The sequence below is a fragment of the Aotus nancymaae genome, unplaced genomic scaffold, assembly GCF_030222135.1.
Source record: "Aotus nancymaae isolate 86718 unplaced genomic scaffold, 86718_ANA_hifiasm-v0.15.2.pri h1tg000067l, whole genome shotgun sequence".
Classification (NCBI taxonomy): Eukaryota; Metazoa; Chordata; class Mammalia; order Primates; family Aotidae; genus Aotus; species Aotus nancymaae.
Window position 1 is genome coordinate 11,176,964 of NW_026988482.1, and position 22,487 is coordinate 11,199,450.

A 22,487-nucleotide genomic window follows, 5' to 3' on the forward strand; every position below is an offset into this window, starting at 1 on the left:
AATCATGAACGTTCTTATTAAATAATTAGGTTTTATTCCAAATGGAATGTAAGCCATTGGGGTGTTTAAACCAGGTCTGTGAGCAGAATTTTGTTTTTTAGAGACTGTTTGGTCTGCAACCAGAGCAAAACCAGAACAAGATATGAAGGGCTGCAAGGAGGTAATCACAGTTGCCTTGAGCCAGGGTCATAGCAAAAGGGTTGGAGAGAGTTAGGAAGTGTTAAGTGCTATTAGGAGACAGCATCTATCCACATTTGGTAACGAATCATATGGGAATAGGAACGAAGGAAGATGTTGGATTGAAAGATAACTTCTTGGAATTTGGTTTGAGTTATTAGGTGAGTAGTGCTTTTTCGGAAAACCAAAAGCATTGGAAGTTGAAGAGAGCAAACTGATTTAATTAACTGTCATTTTAGTAAGTAAATGAAGTTGAACATTGCTTTTCATATATGGGTAACTCAGAAAAAAGAAATGTGTCCTCAAAAACTATTTGTGAACAATTTATTATTGAATAAATATCCTTTGCCTACTTTTCAATTATGTAGATTTTAAAAGCATAGATTCTAGAGTCAGAAAAGTCCAAATATGAGTTCCAGCTTCACTCTAATCACATCACTAATCTTTTTCAGATAAAAATTTCTCATTTACAAAAGGGTGAGGAGAGTAAGTAAGAGTTGCTTAAAGCACTAAAAAGAGATAAAAATATGTGAAGTGCTTTGTATGTTACAATTGCTACATATGTATTGGTTATTATTACTACTGATAATAAGTAAATCCTATGAACAATAATAATTTACTTTTTTTGAATTACGAATTCAAATTCTTTGAATTTTTTTGATGAATTGAAAAATTCATTTTGATGAATTCACTCTCTTTAAATATGAAAGATATTAACACTTTGCTTATAAAATATTTTGCAATACTTTCTATGTGTGATTTGTAGATCAGTTTGGTTTATTGTACAAATTTATATTTATAAATCTTAAAGTTTACTTTGTTCTTTATTTTTCTTGTCTTTTGTCATGCTTAGAAGAGCTTTTCTTCTCCTAATATTATAGAAATATTTTCCTTCACTTTCTTATAACAGTTTTATATTTTACACTAATATTGTTGTTACAAACTTATTTTTGTGTAAGGTATACAGCAGAGAACCCTCTTTCCCCTCATAAGCAGTTAACTAGCCAATCTCCCAAATTATTCTATAATGTGTATTACCTACTATTTTAAGTGCCACTTTGTACTATATTAAATTCTTATTAAATAATAAAATATTTTTAAGTAGTTGAAGACAATACAGAAGTGTTCACGCTACATTGTTTATAATAATGAAAAATTTCAATCTCTTTAATACTCGTCAGTAAAGGACTAGTCAATTAAATTATGATGTATTTATATTAAACAGCATTATCCAGCCATTAAATACAATAAGGTGGATCTACATACTTACGTGAGAAGAAGTCCACAACATATTGTTAAGCATAAAATAAAACAACAAAAGTTGAAAAGCAATATATATATATAGTCTTGTCCTATTTTATAAAATGTGAAATAATAACTATAAATAAATACATAAATATATAAGCATCTGAAAAAGTTTGGAAGAGAATCACTAAAATTTTAATTACATAAATTTCTCTACAGGAGATAAGATGGGATAGATACATGAGAGTCTTTTATTTTTTACAATATATTCTTCTATATTGCCGGAATAGTTTTTCACAAATTGCAAGTAGCATTTTTATAATCAAGAAACAAATAAAATGAAAACCTAAGCTTTACCTGCAATAGCTTCATACAGACCAGCCTTATACCCTAAATACTCATACTCTTCAAATCTCTGAGGCCCCTCACATAGGGTTCGGCATTCTGTATCTTCAATGAAATATTCTCTTAAGGCTTGTTCAAAGTGCTTGATAGCCATCTCAAAGTCATCAGCCTCATAATGTTTAACTCCTGCATTGTAACTCTCCTGCAATGAAATAGACAACAAAACAAAAACGCTTACTTTCAAATACAAGGGTCTAGGCTGACTGAGGATCATTTAGGTAGGTGGAGGTACTGGATGCTTGTGCTGCGGAGGGTTTATCTTTATCAAAGGGTTGCCCTGGGAGATAAAGAACAACATTCCTGGTTTCAAATACTTGTAAGTGAGAGGGATCTTACTGAGCAAATAGACTGCTATGGGATCAATTTCATTTTCTTTCTTAGTACATGCAAGACTGTATTTTTGAATTCGTTTGCCTATAGGTAGGACCATGTAATAAGTTCAGGTAAACAGATGTGAGTAGAAGTGTCATCCACTTTTAGAGGAGTTGCCTCTGTGTGTGTGTGTGTGTGTGTGTGTGTGTGTGTTTTAATAGTCTCTAAAATCTTCCCTTATTTTTTTCTGCAACAATAATTTTGGAACCGACATGTTGAGAATGGCGATATCAAAAATTGAAGGAAAATTAAAAAGGCTTTTAACACGTGATTTCAAGTAATGTTTAGTTTACACAAAGAATTATATCACTTTATAAAACCCCAGTTTGAAAAGTATAGGTACAATGGGCAAACCACTGGACTGGGAGCTGGAAAATCATAGTGTAATCCTGAACAATTCACACTGGCCTCACCTCTAGGTATAAAATAAAAGTACTGGAAAGGTTCAGAGAGGATTATAGATAATTATATGAAGGTTCTGGTTTTTATCATATTAGACTGATTTTCTAAGTTGATTTTTATTTTCTCTTAATTTTTAAGAGAAAAAAATTTTAATGTTTTAGTTTTTTTAATTTCAACTTTTAAAATTTTAATGAAAACAAAAAAAAATCTCAATTGTTTCAGGCCTGATCATTGTATCCTGAGAACTTGGAAAGTCTAAAAATGTTACTAAAATTTGAGATATTCATCCATATAAATTTGCTTTGACGCAAATGAAACTTAGGAGCACTTAGCTCCCTGTGGTGAGGGCAGGGGTCCACAGAGCTTACCATGTGTAGTCTGGCTTCTCTGTCCACCAATTGCAATGCTTCAACACCAGCCATTGCTCTGTAATTCTCAATATTCTGCTGCATTTCCATGTGCTCAGGGTTAGCCACGAAAAATGTGTGAGCTGCTTCCACTGCTTTTTCGAGCTGGTTAAGCTAAAGAGAAAAAAAATGACCAAATGAAGGCAAATATTTCTAAATCACACTCAGAGAAATACAACGATCAATCCAAAATCTCTCACAGTTTAAGAGTGAAACCAGCAGCCTAGGTTTTTTTTTTCTCTTTTTCTTTTTTTATTAGACAGGCAATAAAAACAAAAATAGACAAATGATATTATATCAAATTAAAAAACTTCTGCACAGCAAAGAAAGCAATCAGCTGGTGAAGATACAACCTATGGAATGGGAGAAAATACTTGTAAACTATATAGACATATCCAAAGGGGGTTGATATCTAGGATATATAAGATATATAAGAAGCTCAAAAAACTCAATAGTAAGAAAAAAAGATTTAAAAATGGGCACAAGATCTGAAATGACATTCCTCAAAAGAAGATATACAATTTGCCAACAGGTATGTGAAAAAATGCTCCACATCACTAATCACCAGGGAAATGCAAGTAAAACCCACAATGACATACAACTTCATTCCAGTTAGAATGGTTATTAACTAAAAGACAAGGGAGCAGAGAAAAGGGGACTCTTACACATTGTCGGTAGGCATGTAAATTAGCAAGACCATTATGAACAACAGTATGGAGTTTCCTCAAAAAATTAAAAATAGAACTACCACATGGGCCAGCAATCTCACTGCTAGGTATATATCCAAAGGAAATGAAGTCAGTATGTTGAAGCTATATCTGTACTTCCACGTTTATCGTAGCACTATTCACAATAGCCACGACATGAAATCAAGCTAAGTGCCCACCAACAGATGAATGGATAAAGAAAATGTGGTACATATACACAATGGAAATATTATTCATCCATAAAAATTAATAAAATCCCATCATTTGTAGCAACATGGACGAACCTGGAGGATATTATGTTAAGTGAAATAAGCCAGATATTATGTTAAGTGAGATAAGCCAGAAGGACAAATACCACATGATCTCACTCTTACATGGAATCTGAAGCAGTTGATCTCATAGAAGTAGAGAGTAGAATGGTGATTACCAAGGCTGGGAAACATAGAAAAGGGAGAGAGGGGAAGAGGTTGGTCAAAGAGTACAAAGTTACAGTTAAATAAGAAGAATAGTTTCTGATGTTCTATTGCAGAGTAGGATGACAATAGTTAACAATTATATATTGTATATTTCAGAATAGCTAGAAGAAAGTATTTTTAATGATTTCACTGAAATAAATGATAAATGTTATAGGAGGCAGATTTGCTGATTATCCTGATTTAATAATCATACAATAAATACAGGTATGGAAACATCACACTGTACCCATAATTATGTAGACTTACGTGTCAATTAAAAAAGACAAAACTTAAAAAAATTAAAATGATAAATTATTTCAATGCATAAAAGATGCTAAGTACACACATAAAATGCTCTACCACACAGCTTTGAGATATTTAATTCCAAACTTACAATTTTGATTCTCATTAATATTTGATTCTCATTAATAAAAAGGAATTTTTAACAACCACTACACAGACACTGCAAACTGTTTCCTAAACCACCTAATACAATGATCTTCATATAACAATCAATGATACATTTTTAATAAAATGGAATTAATTTACCCCTTTTAACACTTTTTTTTTTGAGATGGAGTCTCTCTCTGTCACCCAGGCTGGAGTGCTATGTTATGATCTCGGTTCACTGCAATCTCTGCCTCCTGGGTTCAAGCCACTCTGCTGCCTCAGCCTCCCGAGTAGCTGGGATTACAGGTGCACACCACCACGCCTGGCTAATTTCTGTATTTTTAGTAGAGATGGGGTTTCACCATGTTGGCCAGAATGGTATTGATCTCCTGACCTCGTGATCCGCCCACCTCACATATTTACATATGATTTAGTATGGGGAATTTCAATAGACAGATCCATTTACATCACATCAGAAAAATAAAACTTCACATTAGTTGTCTTCTTCATGGTGGAATCTAAAATATGCTCAATCCATTTTAAAGTTTGAAGAAATGAAAATTAATCGTACTGAACAATGTAAAATCACAGAATAGCATATAAGATTCAGCTGCATCTGCCTTTGACAATTTTGCCACTCATTAATAACAAGTAAACGTAGTAGACTCACAAGTCCCCAGTCACTGCAGTCTTGTGAAATATAAAGAATCAACTCTTAGCACGAAACATAAACTGCCCTGTTTTAAGACCTGACATTCTTAACTTCATCCAGTAATAGTAAAGCCTTCCCTTTTTAAATGTAATTTGCATATTCTCAGCTACTGACTTTCCCTTCCATTATACCTTGCTTGAAATGAGCTCTTCCTTCCACTTTTACCTTTGTTCTCAATTCCGTGCACCCAGAATTATTTTGATTGTCAAAATCACTAAGTTTGGATTTCATCTTTCTCAATTTTAATTTTCTCAACTTCTTACACATCGATATAGATAAATATAAGTTGCATGCATCTACATAGTAATAACTATATAGGGATAAAAAAAGGTTTGAAATTGTGTGTGAGTTTGCATTTATTGGCCATGTAAACCTGGAAAAAGTTGTTCAAACATTGGTGCTTTAACGTTCCCTAAAGAAAAAATGCTCAGAACATCTACATACCATCATTTACTATGTAAGATTTTGGAAGGATTCAACTATGAAATATACATGAATGTGTTCAGCAATCAGTAGAGCACTAGAAAAAAAATAGCATACAATTTATAAATGCTTTGTTTCAAGGACGTGAATATGCTCCCATTAACAAACAGTAGAGTTTATAGCTCTCATGAACACATAATTTAAGAGGATAATTTAAACAGGTTAGTACTAACATACTCTGATTCTATAGCACTAGACGTTAAATTTGACAGAACACAAATAAATATTTATGTTCTTAATTTTCCTACTTTTATGTTTTGGCTCAAGGTATTCCACTGACTTAGAGAACCTTTGTCCCTCTGTCTTTTCTTACTGAAATATGTCATGTCCTATAAGGCCAAGCTTAAATCCTGCCTTCTCTAAGAGACCCTTACCCATCCAGGTAGCCATAGTTAGGCACCACGGGATAATCTCAACCCTGTTCCTCTATTGGTGCTTATCATTCTGCACTTTATATATGCATTAGTATATTCGCTTCCCCATTAGAGCTTTCTGTGATTATGGATCATATGATTTATTAATCTTTTTATTTTCTACCTACTTTACATATAGATTATATCTAAGATATGTCTTAGAAATGAGGGAAAAAAATTTGTAAGAAGTAAACCTTTTATACATAAGTTAGGTCTATTACATGTGAGTATGTATCATAAATTATAAGGTAGTGGTCCCCAACCTTTTTGGCATCATGGTCCAGTTTGGTGGAAGACAATTTTTCTATGGATGGGGCGCCGGGATAGTTTCAGGATTAAAGTGTTCCACCTCAGATCATCAGGCAAGATTCTCATAAGGAGCACACAACCTAGATCCTTCACATGCACACTTCAAAATAGGTTTGGCGCTCCTATGAGAACCTAAGATCTCCACTAATCTGACAGGAGGTGGAGCTCAGGTGGTAAGGCTCACCTCCTGCTGTGCAGACCCGTTCCTAACAGGCCTGGTACTGGTCCATCCATGGCCCAGGGATTGTGGACCCCTGCTACAAGATACTAAAACTTTGTATGTTTAATAAAAACTCTGAAATCATCATTCATATTGAGAGCTTCCAATGTGGTTATCACAATGAATGTGATTCAGTAGCTCTTGAAAACAGTTAATGTTGACAAACTGGGTCCTTTTCTCAAATTTGATGTTTTGCTTATTTGGTGCCTTCCTCCTTTATAGTCCAGACTTGAACACACTACAATCTATAAAAAAGATTCCATGACTTAAGGCTGAACCATAAAACTTCATGAACTGGCCCTGGCTTTTAAATTATTGTGAACCAGTTTAGGAAACTAGAATTTGCTGCCAGGGTCTATAAAATAAACCACTGTTTTAACAGGAAGCTTGATATCTCTGTCTTCCATTTTAGAAATTAAATACACACATCCAAAGTGGTAAGAAAAGTCCACATAAACATGTGCATGGTATATATAATGTCATATGATTGGATAGAGGTTATTACAAGGCTTTGTCAGTAGTAGGCTTCAGCTAAGGAAGGACCTACCCACTCCTCCAATGAAACAAACCAAGAACACACAGCATTTAAAGGCTCTAAACTGGACTTCCTTTAAGACCTAATTAAAACAAACCACAGGAGCAAGTAACTCTAATATGAGGGCAACTATGCATTAGAAAAATAAATTGCGAAATAAAGAACAATTGAGGAAAGGGGAATAGTCTGACATGAAGATGGCATTGACTTTTTAAGGGAGGCCACTGAAATGTGAGAGATACTGGTAAAAATGTCTTCAAGAAGCCTTGGGTCATTTCATCTCAAGCTATCAAGAACTAAGGCAAACATTTCCTTTTGCCAGCCCAGAAGCATGACTACGTGTCAGCCATGCTGTATGGAAAAAGAAATGAACATTGACTAAATCAACATGCTGACATTCAGAAGTTACACTGTCCTTGAACCTGTGAGTGAATGAGGCTCTTCTGACACAGAAGGAGTTTTCCATAACTGGTAGTAAAGGAGGCATTGCTAAAGCACATATCGACTACTGAAAAATCTCCAGTAGCTATCCATTGACCAGAAAAGAGATTTCAGACACTCCACACCATGACATTCCAGAAACAGAACTCCAGGATTTGGCTCTTATTTTTCTAGCATCAGTTCTTCCTCTCTGCCATTATACAAACGTTTTCCAGAGAAACGGAACTTCTGTAAATTTTATAACTTACCATCCATCTATTGAGGAACACACACACAGGTCCAATTCTCCAGTCATGCCCCAGTTCATTAGTTCACCCATTTACTTATTCAGCAAATACTTATTTAGCACCAACTCTGTATCAGGCACTAATGAGAATACCTACATGGTCAAGATAGACAAAGTTTTGCTTTCTATAATAAATGTTGACATTCTCATAGAAGGGGACAAATCCCAAGTAAATAAATAAGTAATGAAAGTAATTTCAGATTGTGTTAAGCATTATGAAGAAATAATCAACAAAGTTGTGAGCACTGGCTGGAACTGGGGTGGAAGGAGAACTCCTTTAGATAAATTCATCATAGAAGATCTCTGCAATGTAATTTTTGAGCCAAGACCTCAAAGTTGAGAAGCCAGGCATGAACTGAACAAGAGGAAGTGCATTCTAGGCCAAAGAAAGTCAAGTGAAAGGTCCCTGAAGTGGAAAAAGCCTTGATGTGTTTTAAAAGCAACACAGAGATCAAGGAGGAAGATTTTAGAAGTTGGAGAAGGGCAGATCATTTGTATAGGCTATACAAATATCATTTGTATAGGCTAGAGTTTAAATGTAATTCTAAAAGTGCACAAGAAAACAGTGAAGAACTTTAAGGAAGGATATAATAAGATCTGATACACATTTGAAAATGATAATTCAGACTTCTTTGTGGAAGATAGATCTTCCTAGCAGGCAGAAGAGCTCTGCAGTAATCAGGTCACAGATAATGCTTTACTTTGCAAAATAAAGTAGCACAGCTAAGTCAGTTGCCTCTTTTTACTTCCCTTCCCTGGTCCCACTCCCTCCTCTTCCTCTCCATGTTGCTCATCCTTGCTATAACAATGTTTCTCAATTCAGAAGGCAAACATATAGCGCAAAAGGAGACATTTTTAAAATTTCCAAACATTTTATATGAAAAATATACAAGTTCCCTATTTTCTGAGTTAGGATACATAGCTCAAATATTTTGAATATGAAACTAAGAACAGCTTGTAAGGCACATGCAACAAAGAAAAGGGGCTAATATTTCTAAAACACATTAAAACATGGAAAGACCACTGTGTACTTTAAAATAGAATGTTTGGCATCACTTTTTACTCTTCTGAAAGTTTTTTTGTACAATCAGAGTAAAACATCCAGCCTAAAATAACTAATAAAATAACTAATTTACAATTGTTCTCAAACATCAACAATTTTCAATAAATAAATGAATTCTCTTTCTACTTTCATCACCCTAACTTTGGGAATTTATCCATTACATTTTAATGAAGTGCAATAGTTTTTGCCTTGGCTTTTTTACTTAAGTTTCACAACATAGTAACTTTAGAGATTTTTAACTCCCAAGTGACAAGCATGTAAGCTGACACTGAAGGCATCCTATTTCTAAGCCACGGTACCCGTTTTTAGCTCTACCTAGCAGCATAAGCACAACAGCTAAAGAGAAAGGAATTCATCAAATTACAGCATGTATATCATACTAAACAACAAAAGTTCATCCTTTGATGAACCTGCAAGATGTGTGTGTGTCTGTATGTATTCATATACATATATCTATAGATGTCACAAGGCACTTTTGTAGACATATCATTACTTGCTAAAAGTCTCCAAATGTATACGAATTTTTGCCAACTTGAGTTAATTTTTCTTCATAGACCCAAATAAATAAATAAATTTCTTACAATATGAACAACATATAAAAGTAATATTCTTAAAATTTACGAGACATCAAATTTTGAAATAAAATTTGGAAGCAGTTTGTTCAATCTACAGAATTAAACTAAATCCTGTAAATTACAGTCTTTAAATGTAAAGAATCGGCTGTTGAATGAGAATTCAGTCTTATTTTAGGAAATTCCTAAACATTTCTATATAACAGAGTCAGATTTTTGGAGTAAAATAATAGCCATATAGAAAATAACTTTGCATTTTATTTCACAATTACTACTGATATTAACACATCAATGTAACTTGTAAAAAGATCCGTATTTGAAATTATTTTCATAATTCAGTTATAATAAGTTTGTTTCTCTTGACAAATTTATAAAATTAATTTTTGCATCCATTGAGAACTACCTGACATATTGTGTTGCACCTTTTGCCTTGACTACTGGGAAGCTCAGAACTATATTCACTGTCACTTGCAGTAACAATATTATGTTGGGTTACTAATATGTCATACTAAAGCTGACATATATCACTTTTTTCTTTGAGTGTTTCTGTTTCCATTTAAAAAATCTAACTACACAAATAGTTGCTTTAGCAAGGAAATTCAGGGACATAGAAAAGGTACAATCTATTTAAAGTATATACTCCCATAATAAGAGAAATTTTTAGACACTATATCCCTTTTCTACATCTCAAGGCAGAACATTTTAAAATTTCTGGCTTTAAAGAACACATGTTAATTCATAAGTTAGGTGGTCATGCTAATGTAGCAAATGAACTTATCTTTGCATTTATGGAATGTTATTCCAAAATGTAGTTGGTTATAAGTAAATATTTACAGTTTTCAAACTGCAATTTGGTAAGGATTAAATGGGAAATGACATTTCTAAAGAGTAACATTTCCTCTGTGGAGTAAGTTGGAAAGAAAGAATATGCTTTTTCAAAGGGCTTTCTTTTGCCAAACTGCTCATGCTCTTTCCCTCAATTACTTATGGTCCTGATTCTGATTAATAGACTCCTGCTCCTTCTAAACACTCTAGTGAAGTTTTAATCTGATGTTTACATTTTAGTGCTAAACAATGATGGTGAACAGCCACTGCCAAATGAGGATACTCTTATGCGCTCAGTGAAACAACAGATTCCATCAGCTCGCTAGAAGATTTCTTATCTAAATAGAAACCATCTCTCTGGGTAAGGAAAACACGAAAGTGAAGAAACAGAACTTTTAAACATACTATTTCCGATTAGAGACTCTTTAAAATGAAATGCCCTTGATGTTAAAAAAAAAAAAACTCTCTAAGTACTAGCTAAAAATAAGTGTGTGCTTTTAATTGGACAGAATCCCTCAAATAATCTGTGTATTGTCTAACTTCCTACCAAGGGGACAGCCAAAACTTGCATGGCTGCTGGGTAAGAAGGAGAGCACTTTATCTTACTGATGGAACGTAGACAAGTCATCTGTGCCTCGGGTCGAATGAAGTTAGTGTGCGTTTATTGGTACGTTACCGTTGTTTTTGGTTCTAAATGCTAGGACAGGGTAAGACTGAGTAACTGGGCAGGGATCTTAACCTCTGCGGTGTTTATCCAGCACTCTCCCTTGAGGTGTCAGATGATGACTAATGGTTACGGAAAAGCGGTGTTGGCCAAGACCTTGCTGACATTTGCTTCCTGCTACTGTTTTTGGAATCAGCTTAAATCCTCTTCAAAATTTATTCTGAAGGTAGTTGTCATTAATTGCATACTCTAGTTCTGCCAGCATCCCATGACTACTGTGGTAGTCATTACTTTAACATCTAAGGAATCTAGTTCATGTCAGATTTTGAAAAATAAAAAGAGAAATCCAGTGTCTCTCTATGTGAGTACAGAACTCTACACCCCTTATACATGACCCCTGTATTGGTGAGCACAATGTAACTTGTGAGGTTGCTAATGATAAACATGGCATTTGTCATATAATTTGCTTGTTTTATGTAGTTTGCAAAGCATTTTATCATATTAGTAACAAAAATAAGAGAAATAAAAATGGCCATTTATTGTCTGCCCAAGAGGACAGCTTCTAAAAGCTAGATGAGCCGTTACCTCTACTTCAGGACCAGTGCAGAAAGTGGCTGATAATTATTGACAAGGGTACACTATGATACAAACAATAATTTATAGTGCCAAGTCAAAACTCGTCCAGGGACAGAGTTGACCTTAATAAACTTTATGGTACAAAAAAAAAAAATTTTGTTGTGATAACACTTGACTTATATTTTGCCTGGTTTTCATTATGATAAATGGAGAAAAATGTTGTCTTTCCCTAACGACTCAATGAAAAAAAAGTTTTCACTGGCCATCAATTCACTATAGCCAAAAGCCAGCTTTCTAACTGTTCACTACCACAGTTATGACTCTGCAGTCATTAGCAGCCAGATCACATTTTTTCTTCAAACTGTATGTCACAATCATTTGAATTTGTCAATTATGATAGCACAGTGGCAATTAACTATGGGTTTTTGTTTCTAAAAAACCTTTTTGAAAATCAGCAGTGAAATAGCTTAATATAGACCTGGAAATGATTCTTCTGATCTTGAAAATACAAAAAAAAAAAAATTCAAAAATTGGTTGGTGTGTCTGCAACATTGCTTTGTGAAATGACAAAGCATCAGACACAAAATGCTTGTCATAAGTGACTGGGAATCAAAGTATGGGTTTATTTAGTGTTTCTTCTGTAAGTCCTCTGTTTCCTGAGTGGACTGAATGGAGGCATATAGATCAGAGAAAAGAAGTAATCATTTGGGCCCTGGCCTGTTGAAAATTGTAACAATGCTAGGGTAACACTGAAAATAGCTTGGCAAATTTGATGATTTGAGGAGGGTTTTAGGGTTTAGTGAATGTACAGATAAATTCTGTCATTACAATTTCTAACACGTTTGGTCTCCCTTTCATTTTGTGTTTATGAAACAAACTTAACATTCCACTCAAATCACTTTACTGTGAGCAATGCAAGAAAAGCAAACAGGCAAATCTTTTGAATTCCACGTGTACCTTTTTGGTATAAATATGCCATGTTCTTCTGTGAAATATAAACTCTTGCTTTTATAGGGTTGGGAAGATTTACTTCAAAAATTATTTCCAAACACTCATTTCAGCTCATGCAAAGGAATGCATCGTGGCTGCAAGCCAAGGGGAATTTTATTCCAAAGACCCCTCCTGGAGGAATCTTTAAGAAGAGACTAAGGTCTCTGCAGGTACGTAACCCATCAAGCTGAATAATGAGTACTCCCAACCTGGCGGGCCACATGCTCTTACTAAAGAGATGGTTTTGATGATAGAGTTCTTTCATTTCAACGTTTCATAAATTCCTCTGGCATCACACCTGCACTTCTAAAAGTACCCAGCCACAGCCATAACCTTCAGGGTGTACGGTGTATGAAATATCCCTGCTATATATACAGGTTAAATATAAACTCAAACATTTTCTTTGTACCTCAGCCAAAAGACTATATTAGAAAGTTCGTTCTAGTCCACGTCAATTCTAGAGAAAGCTAAAGTTTGGGAGAGATCTACCCGCTGACTAAACATATCGAGTGGCATCAATTCTGTTGCTTTAATGACACTTGCACTGATCTTATAAATACTAACTGCAATTAACTATAGAAGACTAGGGCTGGATAGGCCATTTGTACCATATAGTCCCACTGCCTCATTTTACAGGTGGATAAAGAACCTGCCTAGAATATTAGCAGCAGAAGTAAAGTTAGAAGCTACCTCTTTGATTAAAACGAACGTTCACAAATATACACTTGGGATTTTAGTCACTACTATTTCAACGTAGAGGTGAGTTTGTGCATGTCTTGTTTATGTAACAAGTTTGCTGGTCACTTCTGTCATAGAAAGAACTGTGACAGATGACAAGTGTCTGAGGATACAAAATAAATGTGACGGGATCCTGACCTTGTATTAAATACAGCCCAGATAGGACAAGAAGACATACACAGACTATTAATATCAAAAACTGGGAATTTACAAGCTTATAGGGCAGCCTGAGTAGGTTGCAGACAACACAATGCTGTAAAAATGGAGAGAAATGTGAAGTCGCAGTAACCTGGAAGGTTCAGGAAAGGCCTCATTGAGAAAGGAGGACTGAGGGTCTTGAAAAACAGAAAACGTATAGATGTGTCAGCTGTAGAGTAGTATGATCATGGGGCAGTAGGAATGTCTCAGATATGTTTATGAGATAGTGTTTTGGATAACCTGGCCCATATGGAAGGTTTTGATTCTGGAGTAATGGGAAACAAGGTGGAATAGGATTGGATTATGGGGATCTTTGATACTATGCTGAGGTGTTTTGATTTTTATTCCTCAAAAAGGGGCAACAGATATATATATGTATTATCTATATGTGCATGTTTGCAAATGTAGTCCTGAAAACATCTCTCTCTCATTCCAAAAAGGACTGTGAAAAATAAAAACTAAAATATGATTTAAATTTTATATGTGATGTAAAATTTCACTTATTGGCAGGGAGAACTTCCTTATTGGCAGGGAGAAGAGTGTAAGACTGGAGGCCTGTGAGAAACTTGATTATATCCTTTTAGTTGTGGAAACATTAGCCTCGTTGTTGTAGGACTAACTGGGAGTAAAGAGATACTGGAGAAGAGGTAAAATTTGGGGGAAACCATTGTAATTCTCCTTCTCACATAACAGAGAAGAAGTAAGTTGGTCAAAGGGAAACCCAAAGTTGAATGCATGCTTAAAACTCCAAAACTAAGGCCAGGCATGGTGGCTTATGCTTGTAATCCCAGTACTTTGGGAGGTCGGGGCAGGCAGATCACGAGGTCAGGAGTTCGAGACCAGCCTGACCAACCTGGAGAAACCCCGTCTCTACTAAAAACACAAAAATTAGCCAGGAGTGGTGGTGTGCACCTGTAATCCCAGCTACTCAGGAGGCTGAGGCAAAAGAATTGCTTGAACCCAGGAGGCAGAGGTTGCAGTGAGCTGAGATCGTGCCATTGCACTCCAGCCTGGGTAACAGAGCAAGACTCCCTCTCAAACAAAACAAAACAATAACAACAACAAATATTTCAAAACTAGTTAACTTGGAACATGGTGGTAATTGCAATGGGAATAGTACTATTAGGTGGCTACAAATTTTGGTTGTGGGTTGCAGAAATTTTTCATTTCACTTTGAGCAAGTTTGTGTTTAATGAAAAGGAATCCAAATAAGTACATCTTCTTAGCAGTCAGGAACCTTGACAAGAGATCTGATTGACCAAATATTGAGCAAAGTCTTCACTGAAGACACGCTTGAGGTCTTTTCTCAGAGAGAAAGCCAGAAAGAAGTGTTTCCTAAATGAAGGCAATCAATTATTATAAATAAGTAAGAGCAACCAAGAAGGACAGAAGAAAAATGTTTAGTTTGATATTTACTCAGCCTTTACCTTGCTAAGAACTGTATTGCCCTGGACGTTCATAAGACTGATAAAAACGCTTTCGTAATTAACAAAGAAAGTGGGAGATGAACTATAGTAAGAATTAAACATATTTCTTTAAGATACAGCTTTCAGATTTTTTAATGTACTATTGTAACAGTTAATCTCTGTAAATAGGACATTGTATTTCACACTTTTCAATGTATTTCACATTTTTCAAACTCTTCAAACTAAAGACCTTCTACTCTGCTTCAGAGTGGCTCAAAAACTAAACGGTTTTCTGAGATTCTACTTTGTTGATATATATATATGTATATATATAAATATGAAAATATATATGATACCATATATATGGTAAACTTCAGTAACGTTGATGAAAGAATGACTTTAATTGTAAAATAATGACCTAAGTGATCTGTGAGTCCTGAATGCAGATATTGAAATAGCTCTTCATCTGCTGTGACATCTTCTTCCTTAATATACTTACATGAATAAGATACGTATAGAGAGAAAATGTTCTTCTCAGGGTCACATGGGTCCTGACAGAAGAGCGAAGCCTATTACCTGGTCTTCGAATTCTAAAGTTAATTAATTTTTTTAGTATAGTTCACTATGCCTAAGACTAAGTGGACAATCTCCCTTCTTTAACAGGAAAATTAAATCTACCATTTTTAGTAAGTGCATATAAAAAAATTAGACCCAAAACGTATCCCTCCACAAGTCAGTGGCAGACGTAAGTTTCTCCATGCCACCTGAAATAACGCAAATTAAAGTTGCAAAGTGACTGCTAGTAAGTATAGAACTATAGGATTTTGTTTAAATGAAGAGACTGGCTTGAATTGAACCACGGCCTAGAAAAATCATTTCAAATAGACCGTGAAATCATATTCGGTGGTTAAAAAAACTGAGGGTGTCTGATTTCAGTTTTGCATATCCTGTGGGTTTACATTGGCTCCCTTCGCCTTGAAATGTTCTAGTGCAGCAGAGTGTAGCAGCTGCGTGTTTGGTCTATGCTAAGAAAAGACCGCCACTATGCACTTCCACATATGGAGTCCTGCTTTGTTTGAAGAGCGGACTACAAGCATTATATTTCTAAACGTTCTGAAACTCAGGTTGCTCTACTTCATCTTTCCATTCCACCTGAGCAGTATTTAATGAGGGGCCTGTGCTGAGCACTGCGTAGGTGGAAACAGTGGGGAGAAATCTGAGATACTTCCTGCTTTTTGGTAGTGACTTGCGGGGGGTGGGGGGAGGGTTGGGAAATCAGGCAAAGATCTATAATTCAGGGTTAAGTAACGGCCCTTAAGAGAACTAAAAATACATTCTATAAGGATTCAAAGTAGGAGAAAGAACTTCTGAATAGATGGATCTGGAAAGTCTTCATAGAGATCTTACTACAAATACGGCATCTGTAACAGACCCTGATGGATAGATGAGATTTCAACGGGCAGAGGTGCTGGGAAGGGCATTTCACCATGAGTAAGACACAGAGGAAAAGCATCATCCTTATTTGGGAGTTAGTTTATTGGGAGTACAAGTGTTGTGAGTGGGGTTTGAAATTGCAGAAAATACTAAAATGGTAGTCTGAGGCCAAAGTGGGGTGGGGTTTGAAAGTTAAGCACATATTAGGTTTTATTTTCAGGAGCACATGAGAATTTCAAAGCAATTGAGTGATTTGTAGCTCTTAAAATTTCCTTCCAGAAACATCTCTATCTGAGAGAAGAGAAAGTCTAGGTTGCTCATTTGTTCCAGTTGCGTAGGATGGTCCATGAGAGAGCTGGATTAGATCAGTCTTACTCAGCAACACCTGCCAGCTTACCCTACTCCTTCCAACCAGGTCTCCACCTGGCCCTGAATGCTGAGTGTTATCGAATCGACCCGCATACTCACACTCTAAAAGTTCAGTTGGTAGGGCATCCCAATAAGGTACCACACTTCCACGTTTCACATTTCTGGAAGACTCACTTTCTGTTCATTTAAAATGTTTCATATTTTGAAGACCCCATAGCAAGCCCAATTTTAAGCCAGAGAGAAATTTTAGCCAAATCATTAAAATGAACATAGCCTTCCATCTGACAGTTGCCATCTCTCCTCTTTCTATCCAGAAAACCATGTGGTTTTGTTATGAAATAATATAAGCAGCTTTTGTTCTTTTTCATTTGGAAACACTCCCATGAAGCACTAGAGGAAATCTCATTTGCCTCTACTTGGAGACGGTGAGGCAGAGAGATTCTGTTCCACTTTCATTAATCATTGCTCCTTGCCCCATATGAGTAGAGGAAGTACTGTGGGAAAGGATATATGAGTTGAAACTTATTAAATTTGTGTGTTTAGGAATGGAGGATGCTGAGACCCTACAAAAATAAAGGGAAGATGACTAGGAGCCTAAGTCCCACCCTCCCAACTTCCTGCTTTAACGTAAAAAGAAGCAAATAGCAAATGCCTGGATGCAATTTGCATATTCTCAAAGAGAAGATAGTTGAGTATATGTGCATATACCTAAAATACACAAAAGGCTTCTACTATTTAATTTACAAAGAACATTAACATAAATAATCTTAAGTCATCATCTTGTATAGACTGGGCAGATATTAATATCCCAATTTTGCAAATGAGAAGAATGAAGTTCAGAGAGGCCAATAATAGGAGTTGCTACTATTATTTAACATTTACTATGCCAGAGACCTGAAATAAATGTATTACATATTACCCATGGGTTTTGGGCTAAACAATGTCTCCAAAAATTCATATGTACTAACAACCAGTATTTTAGAATGTGACTGTATTTGGAGACCAAACCTCTAAAAAACAAACTGAGTTAAAATGAGGCCACAAGGGTGGGCCCTAATCCAATCTGGTGGTTTTCTGGTTTGTTGTTTGTTTGTTTTTGAGAAGAGGAGATTAGGACACAGAGACAGACACCAGGGGAATGAGCTCACACAGAGGAAACACAACATAAAGACACAGTAAGAAGGCAACAATTCTGCAAGCCAAGGAGAGAGGCCACAGGAAAAACCCAACCTGACTCCTTGACTTTGGACTTCTAGCTTTCAGAACAGTCAGAAGATAAATGTCTGTTGTTTAAGTTACCCAGTTTGTGGTTTTTGTGATGGCTGCCCTGGCAAACTAACAAATGCTGAAAATAACGAGTTTAACATCAACAAATTCATTTACAATTGAGAAATCTAAAAATAGTAAGTAATTTAATCTGACTTTAAATTCATTTCTATCTTACACCAGGTATCAGGCCCTTAGCTCCATTATATCCTCCCATTACGATCAATGACAGTGCTAGCAACTAAAGTATTTTAACTTTGAATGCAGTGTTCTTTCCACAAAGGTATCAAAAAGTGACCTTGGTAGACTCATTATGACATTAAAACAGAATGGAAAACAAAGTTAAGAAACAACAGAGTTCCTTGGGAAGCTGAGGCGGGCAGATCATGAGGTCAAGAGATTGAGACCATCTTGGCCAACATGGTGAAACCCCATCTCTACCAAAAATATTTAAAAATAGCTGGGAGTGGTGGTGTGCGCCTGTAGTCCCAGCTACCTGGGAGGTTGAGGAAGGAGAATCCCTTGAAGCCGGGAGGTGGAGATTGCAGTGAGCCGAGATCACATCACTGCACTCCAACCTGGTGACTCTGACTCAAAAAAAAAAAAAAAAAAAAAAAAAAAAAGAAAAGAAAAAAAATTTAAAATGCCTGATTTTCTTTATACTTTCTCAGAATAAGACTAAAAAATTCAAGGTAAAGGATTTCTGTAGGCATTCTGGAGTGATACATTTGTTTTTATTTATGGTCCTTAAACCTTCCATTTTGGTTTATCCTAAAAAATAAGTTTGATGAAGACCCTCTTCCTTTAGACATCTCCGTTTATTTTATTGTGAGTAAACAGTTTTCCTAATGCAGAAAACTTCCCAAGTGGAAGATACTTTTCTAATATGGTTTTGATTAGCTGGTAAAGTTGCTGAAAAGTGCTGAAAACCCCAAATACTAGAGCACCAGACAGAAAGAGCTACCTAGGAAATATCATCTTAATTTTGTGAAACAGAATTTTTAAGACTCCAGATAAACTCTGGTCTGACTAAATTGAAAGCAAAATTTCTAACCGGCATAGACTAACTTATAACACCATCCTATGGTAGAATATTTTATGCCCACTGAGAATAATTAGAATGCAAACATGCTCTTGCGACATATCCTCAAATAAAAATAGATTTTCATAATCTGTATTGTATGTATAATATGATTCTACTCATGTAATAATAAATTCGTTAGAAAAATTTTATACACCAGATGTTAATGGTCATAGTATCCAAGTGGAGAAATAAGACTTCATAATTGACAATTTTTCATTTTTCTTGTTTTCTAATTTTAAAAGCAAACATATGTATGGCATATGAAGAAACAGGAATGGAGGTAGAATGAGAAAGTAAGCAAAAGTAGTGCTTAATCATGATTTTCTAAATAAATAAATATCTCAAGCATGAAAGGGCTTCATCTTGAAATAAGGTCAAATTATGCCACTTGTTAATTTAATTTATACAGTTTATATAAGACAAGAGAAATTTCAAAAAGGTGTGTGCTTGTGTGTAGGTAGAGGTATGTGTGTGGGACAGTGGGCATATTTAAACGTACAAAGCAAAACAGCTATAGGAAATTTTCTCGTGAACTCCTGCTCTCCGTAATCTATTTACCACACTGCATCCAGAGCGATATTTCTAAAATGCAAATCTGATCTTATCCCTCTCTGATTTAAGACTTTCAAAGGCTCCCCACTGGTCTAAGGATCGAGTTCAAATTCCTAAACATGACTCACCAGCTCTTGCCTGACTGCTCCTGGTTTACCTGCCCAGACTTAAATCTCATTATTCTCTGCTGTTTTCTAAAATTTGGTCCTGATGAATTTTGTCTCAGTTCCACACAGTCTCCCTTCTGAATCTGCAGTGTTCCTCTTCTCGGAAAATTCTCCTTCCAAATCTTTGCCTGATTATTTCTCACTCATCTCTAGTGGCTAGCTTAAACATCATTTCCTCTGCTATGTGTTCCATGAACAACTAAATCCCATATGATCCCGCCCACCTCTGAACTTCCGCTCATGGTGCCTCTCTTGTAGTGTTATAATCATCCGCTGTTATGTCTGTGTTTCCCCCAGTGGCTCTCTAGGGGCAGAGTTCTGAAGACACTGTTAACCGGTATAAGGAAGATGAAGAGATTTTGTAAGTTAAAATGAAAACTCATTTGTTTAAAAACTGGAACTACTTTCTCTCTTTAAATCTGAAAGTCTGCTCAGCTCATAAAAAGCTGTGCCTCTGATTAATTATCATAGTCCCAGTGACTAAGTCTTCCTGGCACACCTTGGGCTCTCAATAAGAACTGTAAGAAAAGCTGTTCATATAGTTGTTCACTCATCAAACACTGATTGAGAACCCTGGATGGGCTACTATGGGCTAATTACCAATTATGCATGATAGGCACATAGGGAATGGGTGTGTTCTTCAATATATATCGATATTAATATAATAAGAGATTATAGCATTGGGAGGGCCATAGCAAGTAAATAAACATGACAATTATCAGGTAGTGAATCAAGTGCAAAGGAGAATGGTGTGAGAACACATAGAAAGGACACCTAACTCACCACGGGTAGCATTTATGATATCACCAAGTTTTAAAAATTATGGCAGCTGGTGAAAAACTATAGTAGTCTCCTGATAGCTGTTTTTCAAAAGTTTAAACTGGAACTCATAAGTTATTCTTAAGAATTTGTTAATAATGGAAATAAACTAATGATACAGTTGAAGAGCTCTTAGCAAACTTCGATGAACTGAAAGGCATTTACTAAAAAGGCATAAAATTCTGTCAGCTACTGGACGATGATGGGCACATCTGTGGAAGGACAAGTGGATCTGTCTTCCTGCCACATGGGACAGGGCAAGGGTGAGACATGTAAGAAGAGAAAAATAGACAAATAAAAATCTGTAAATTCCGAAGAGAAAACAGATTTTCCTTGTAAATATTTTCCCTTAGGACTTCTAACATCCTTTAGGGAAATGGTGATTTTAACAACCCTGGCTTTGCCTGCTGCTCAGTTTTCAAATATCTTTTCCAGGTCCAGAGGATAAGTGGAATGGCCCTGGCTGCCAAATCCTAAGAGCTTGAAAATCCTCCACGAGAGAAGAAAACCAATTAAAATGTAATTAAATCATCACTTCATCATTTCTGCATATGAAATATTACACTGAGATCAAGAATTTGGTGTGAGTAGAGTATCAGTAAATCTCTACTTTGATATTTTTTTCTTAAATAGGAAGAAAGTATGTGTTATGTTTTCTTGATATTTTTCCAGAGGAAAATTACTCTCTGGGCATTTGACGTCTACTAGGGAGAAAAAAAAACTTTCGGTGGCAAAATATGGACAATAAATAGTTGATTTATGAGAAGTATTTATTGCTTACAGGTGAGGAATTAGGGAATGATTCATGAAGAATGTAGCAGTTGTGCTGATGGTGGAGGAAAAGATGTGATTTGAATATGAGCAGTAGGGCTCAGCCCAGGCTTGTTAAACTAAAAGATTGAATAAAGGAATCAATAACTATTTCGAGTCTTTGTAAAGTTACAGGATTTCTTGTCATTGAAATTTATTTCTCCTATTTTTATGCAAATAATTTTGCCCCTTCTAAGAAAAAAGTAGACAGAAGATCAACAGGTATGGCTACATGAGAAACAGATCATTTAGGAGAGAGAAGTAAGACTCCATGTAAAGGAGCAGACACTTAGGATCAACAGATGGATAGGGTTTGGCAGCTTAAGGTGAAAAGGTTATATTCTAGGTAAAACAATCGTAACTGATGAAAGCAGGTTGCCCAGAAAGTGCAGGCTATGTACTGAGAAAGAAGCTCCAACTGGCTGCATCTGTGGGGAGAAATGGGACATCAGGAAGAGAGATTTCATATTGTGGTTGTATTTGAATGAACGTAGACACTGATCTTGAGCCCACATCATCTATGGCTTCAGTCATAACGAAAAGCTCACTGTCTTCTTTGCCACTCTTGGTGGCCTCGTGGCTTCTCTAATTTCTTGCCCTTATAGAAGCCTCATTATCATTCTGCTCTATCTGACTCTTTCCATGGTCCCCAGCTGGTGTCTTAAGAGCCACAGAAACTTCCTCACTAGACTTGTGAGGAAGGAGGCAGCCTTGTTACAGGGAATGTGTAAGACCAGAAGTCAAGAGAAAGGAATTCTAGTTTTGGCTCTGCTGGCAACCTGCCCATCTGTAAAATGAAGGGTTGGGCCAAATAATTTTATTTTATTATTATTTTTTAATGTTTAGAGACAGAGTCTCACTCTGCCACCGAGGGTGAAGTGCAGTGGCTGGTCATAGCTCACTGCAACCTACAACTCCTGGGTTCAAGTGCTCTCACCTCAGACTCCTGAGTAGCTGGGACTACAGGTGTGCACCATCATGCTTGGCTAATTTTT

The 22,487-nt window shown here is 35.9% G+C and overlaps 1 protein-coding gene and 1 long non-coding RNA gene across 2 annotated transcripts in view; one reads left to right on the forward strand and one right to left on the reverse strand.

Moving 5' to 3' along the window:
* Nucleotides 1-22,487, reverse strand: part of P3H2 (prolyl 3-hydroxylase 2) — a 165,828-nt gene that overhangs the window by 33,416 nt on the left and 109,925 nt on the right. Inside the window, 2 exon segments of the mRNA XM_021671370.2 lie at nucleotides 1,780-1,969; nucleotides 2,970-3,122. Of these exon segments, the coding sequence (XP_021527045.2) occupies nucleotides 1,780-1,969; nucleotides 2,970-3,122 (343 nt within the window).
* LOC110568390 (uncharacterized) lies at nucleotides 144-22,022 on the forward strand. Its single transcript, XR_002478673.2, has 5 exons — nucleotides 144-338; nucleotides 10,660-10,780; nucleotides 12,674-12,819; nucleotides 20,161-20,224; nucleotides 21,118-22,022. It is a non-coding gene; the product is annotated as an uncharacterized LOC110568390 (long non-coding RNA).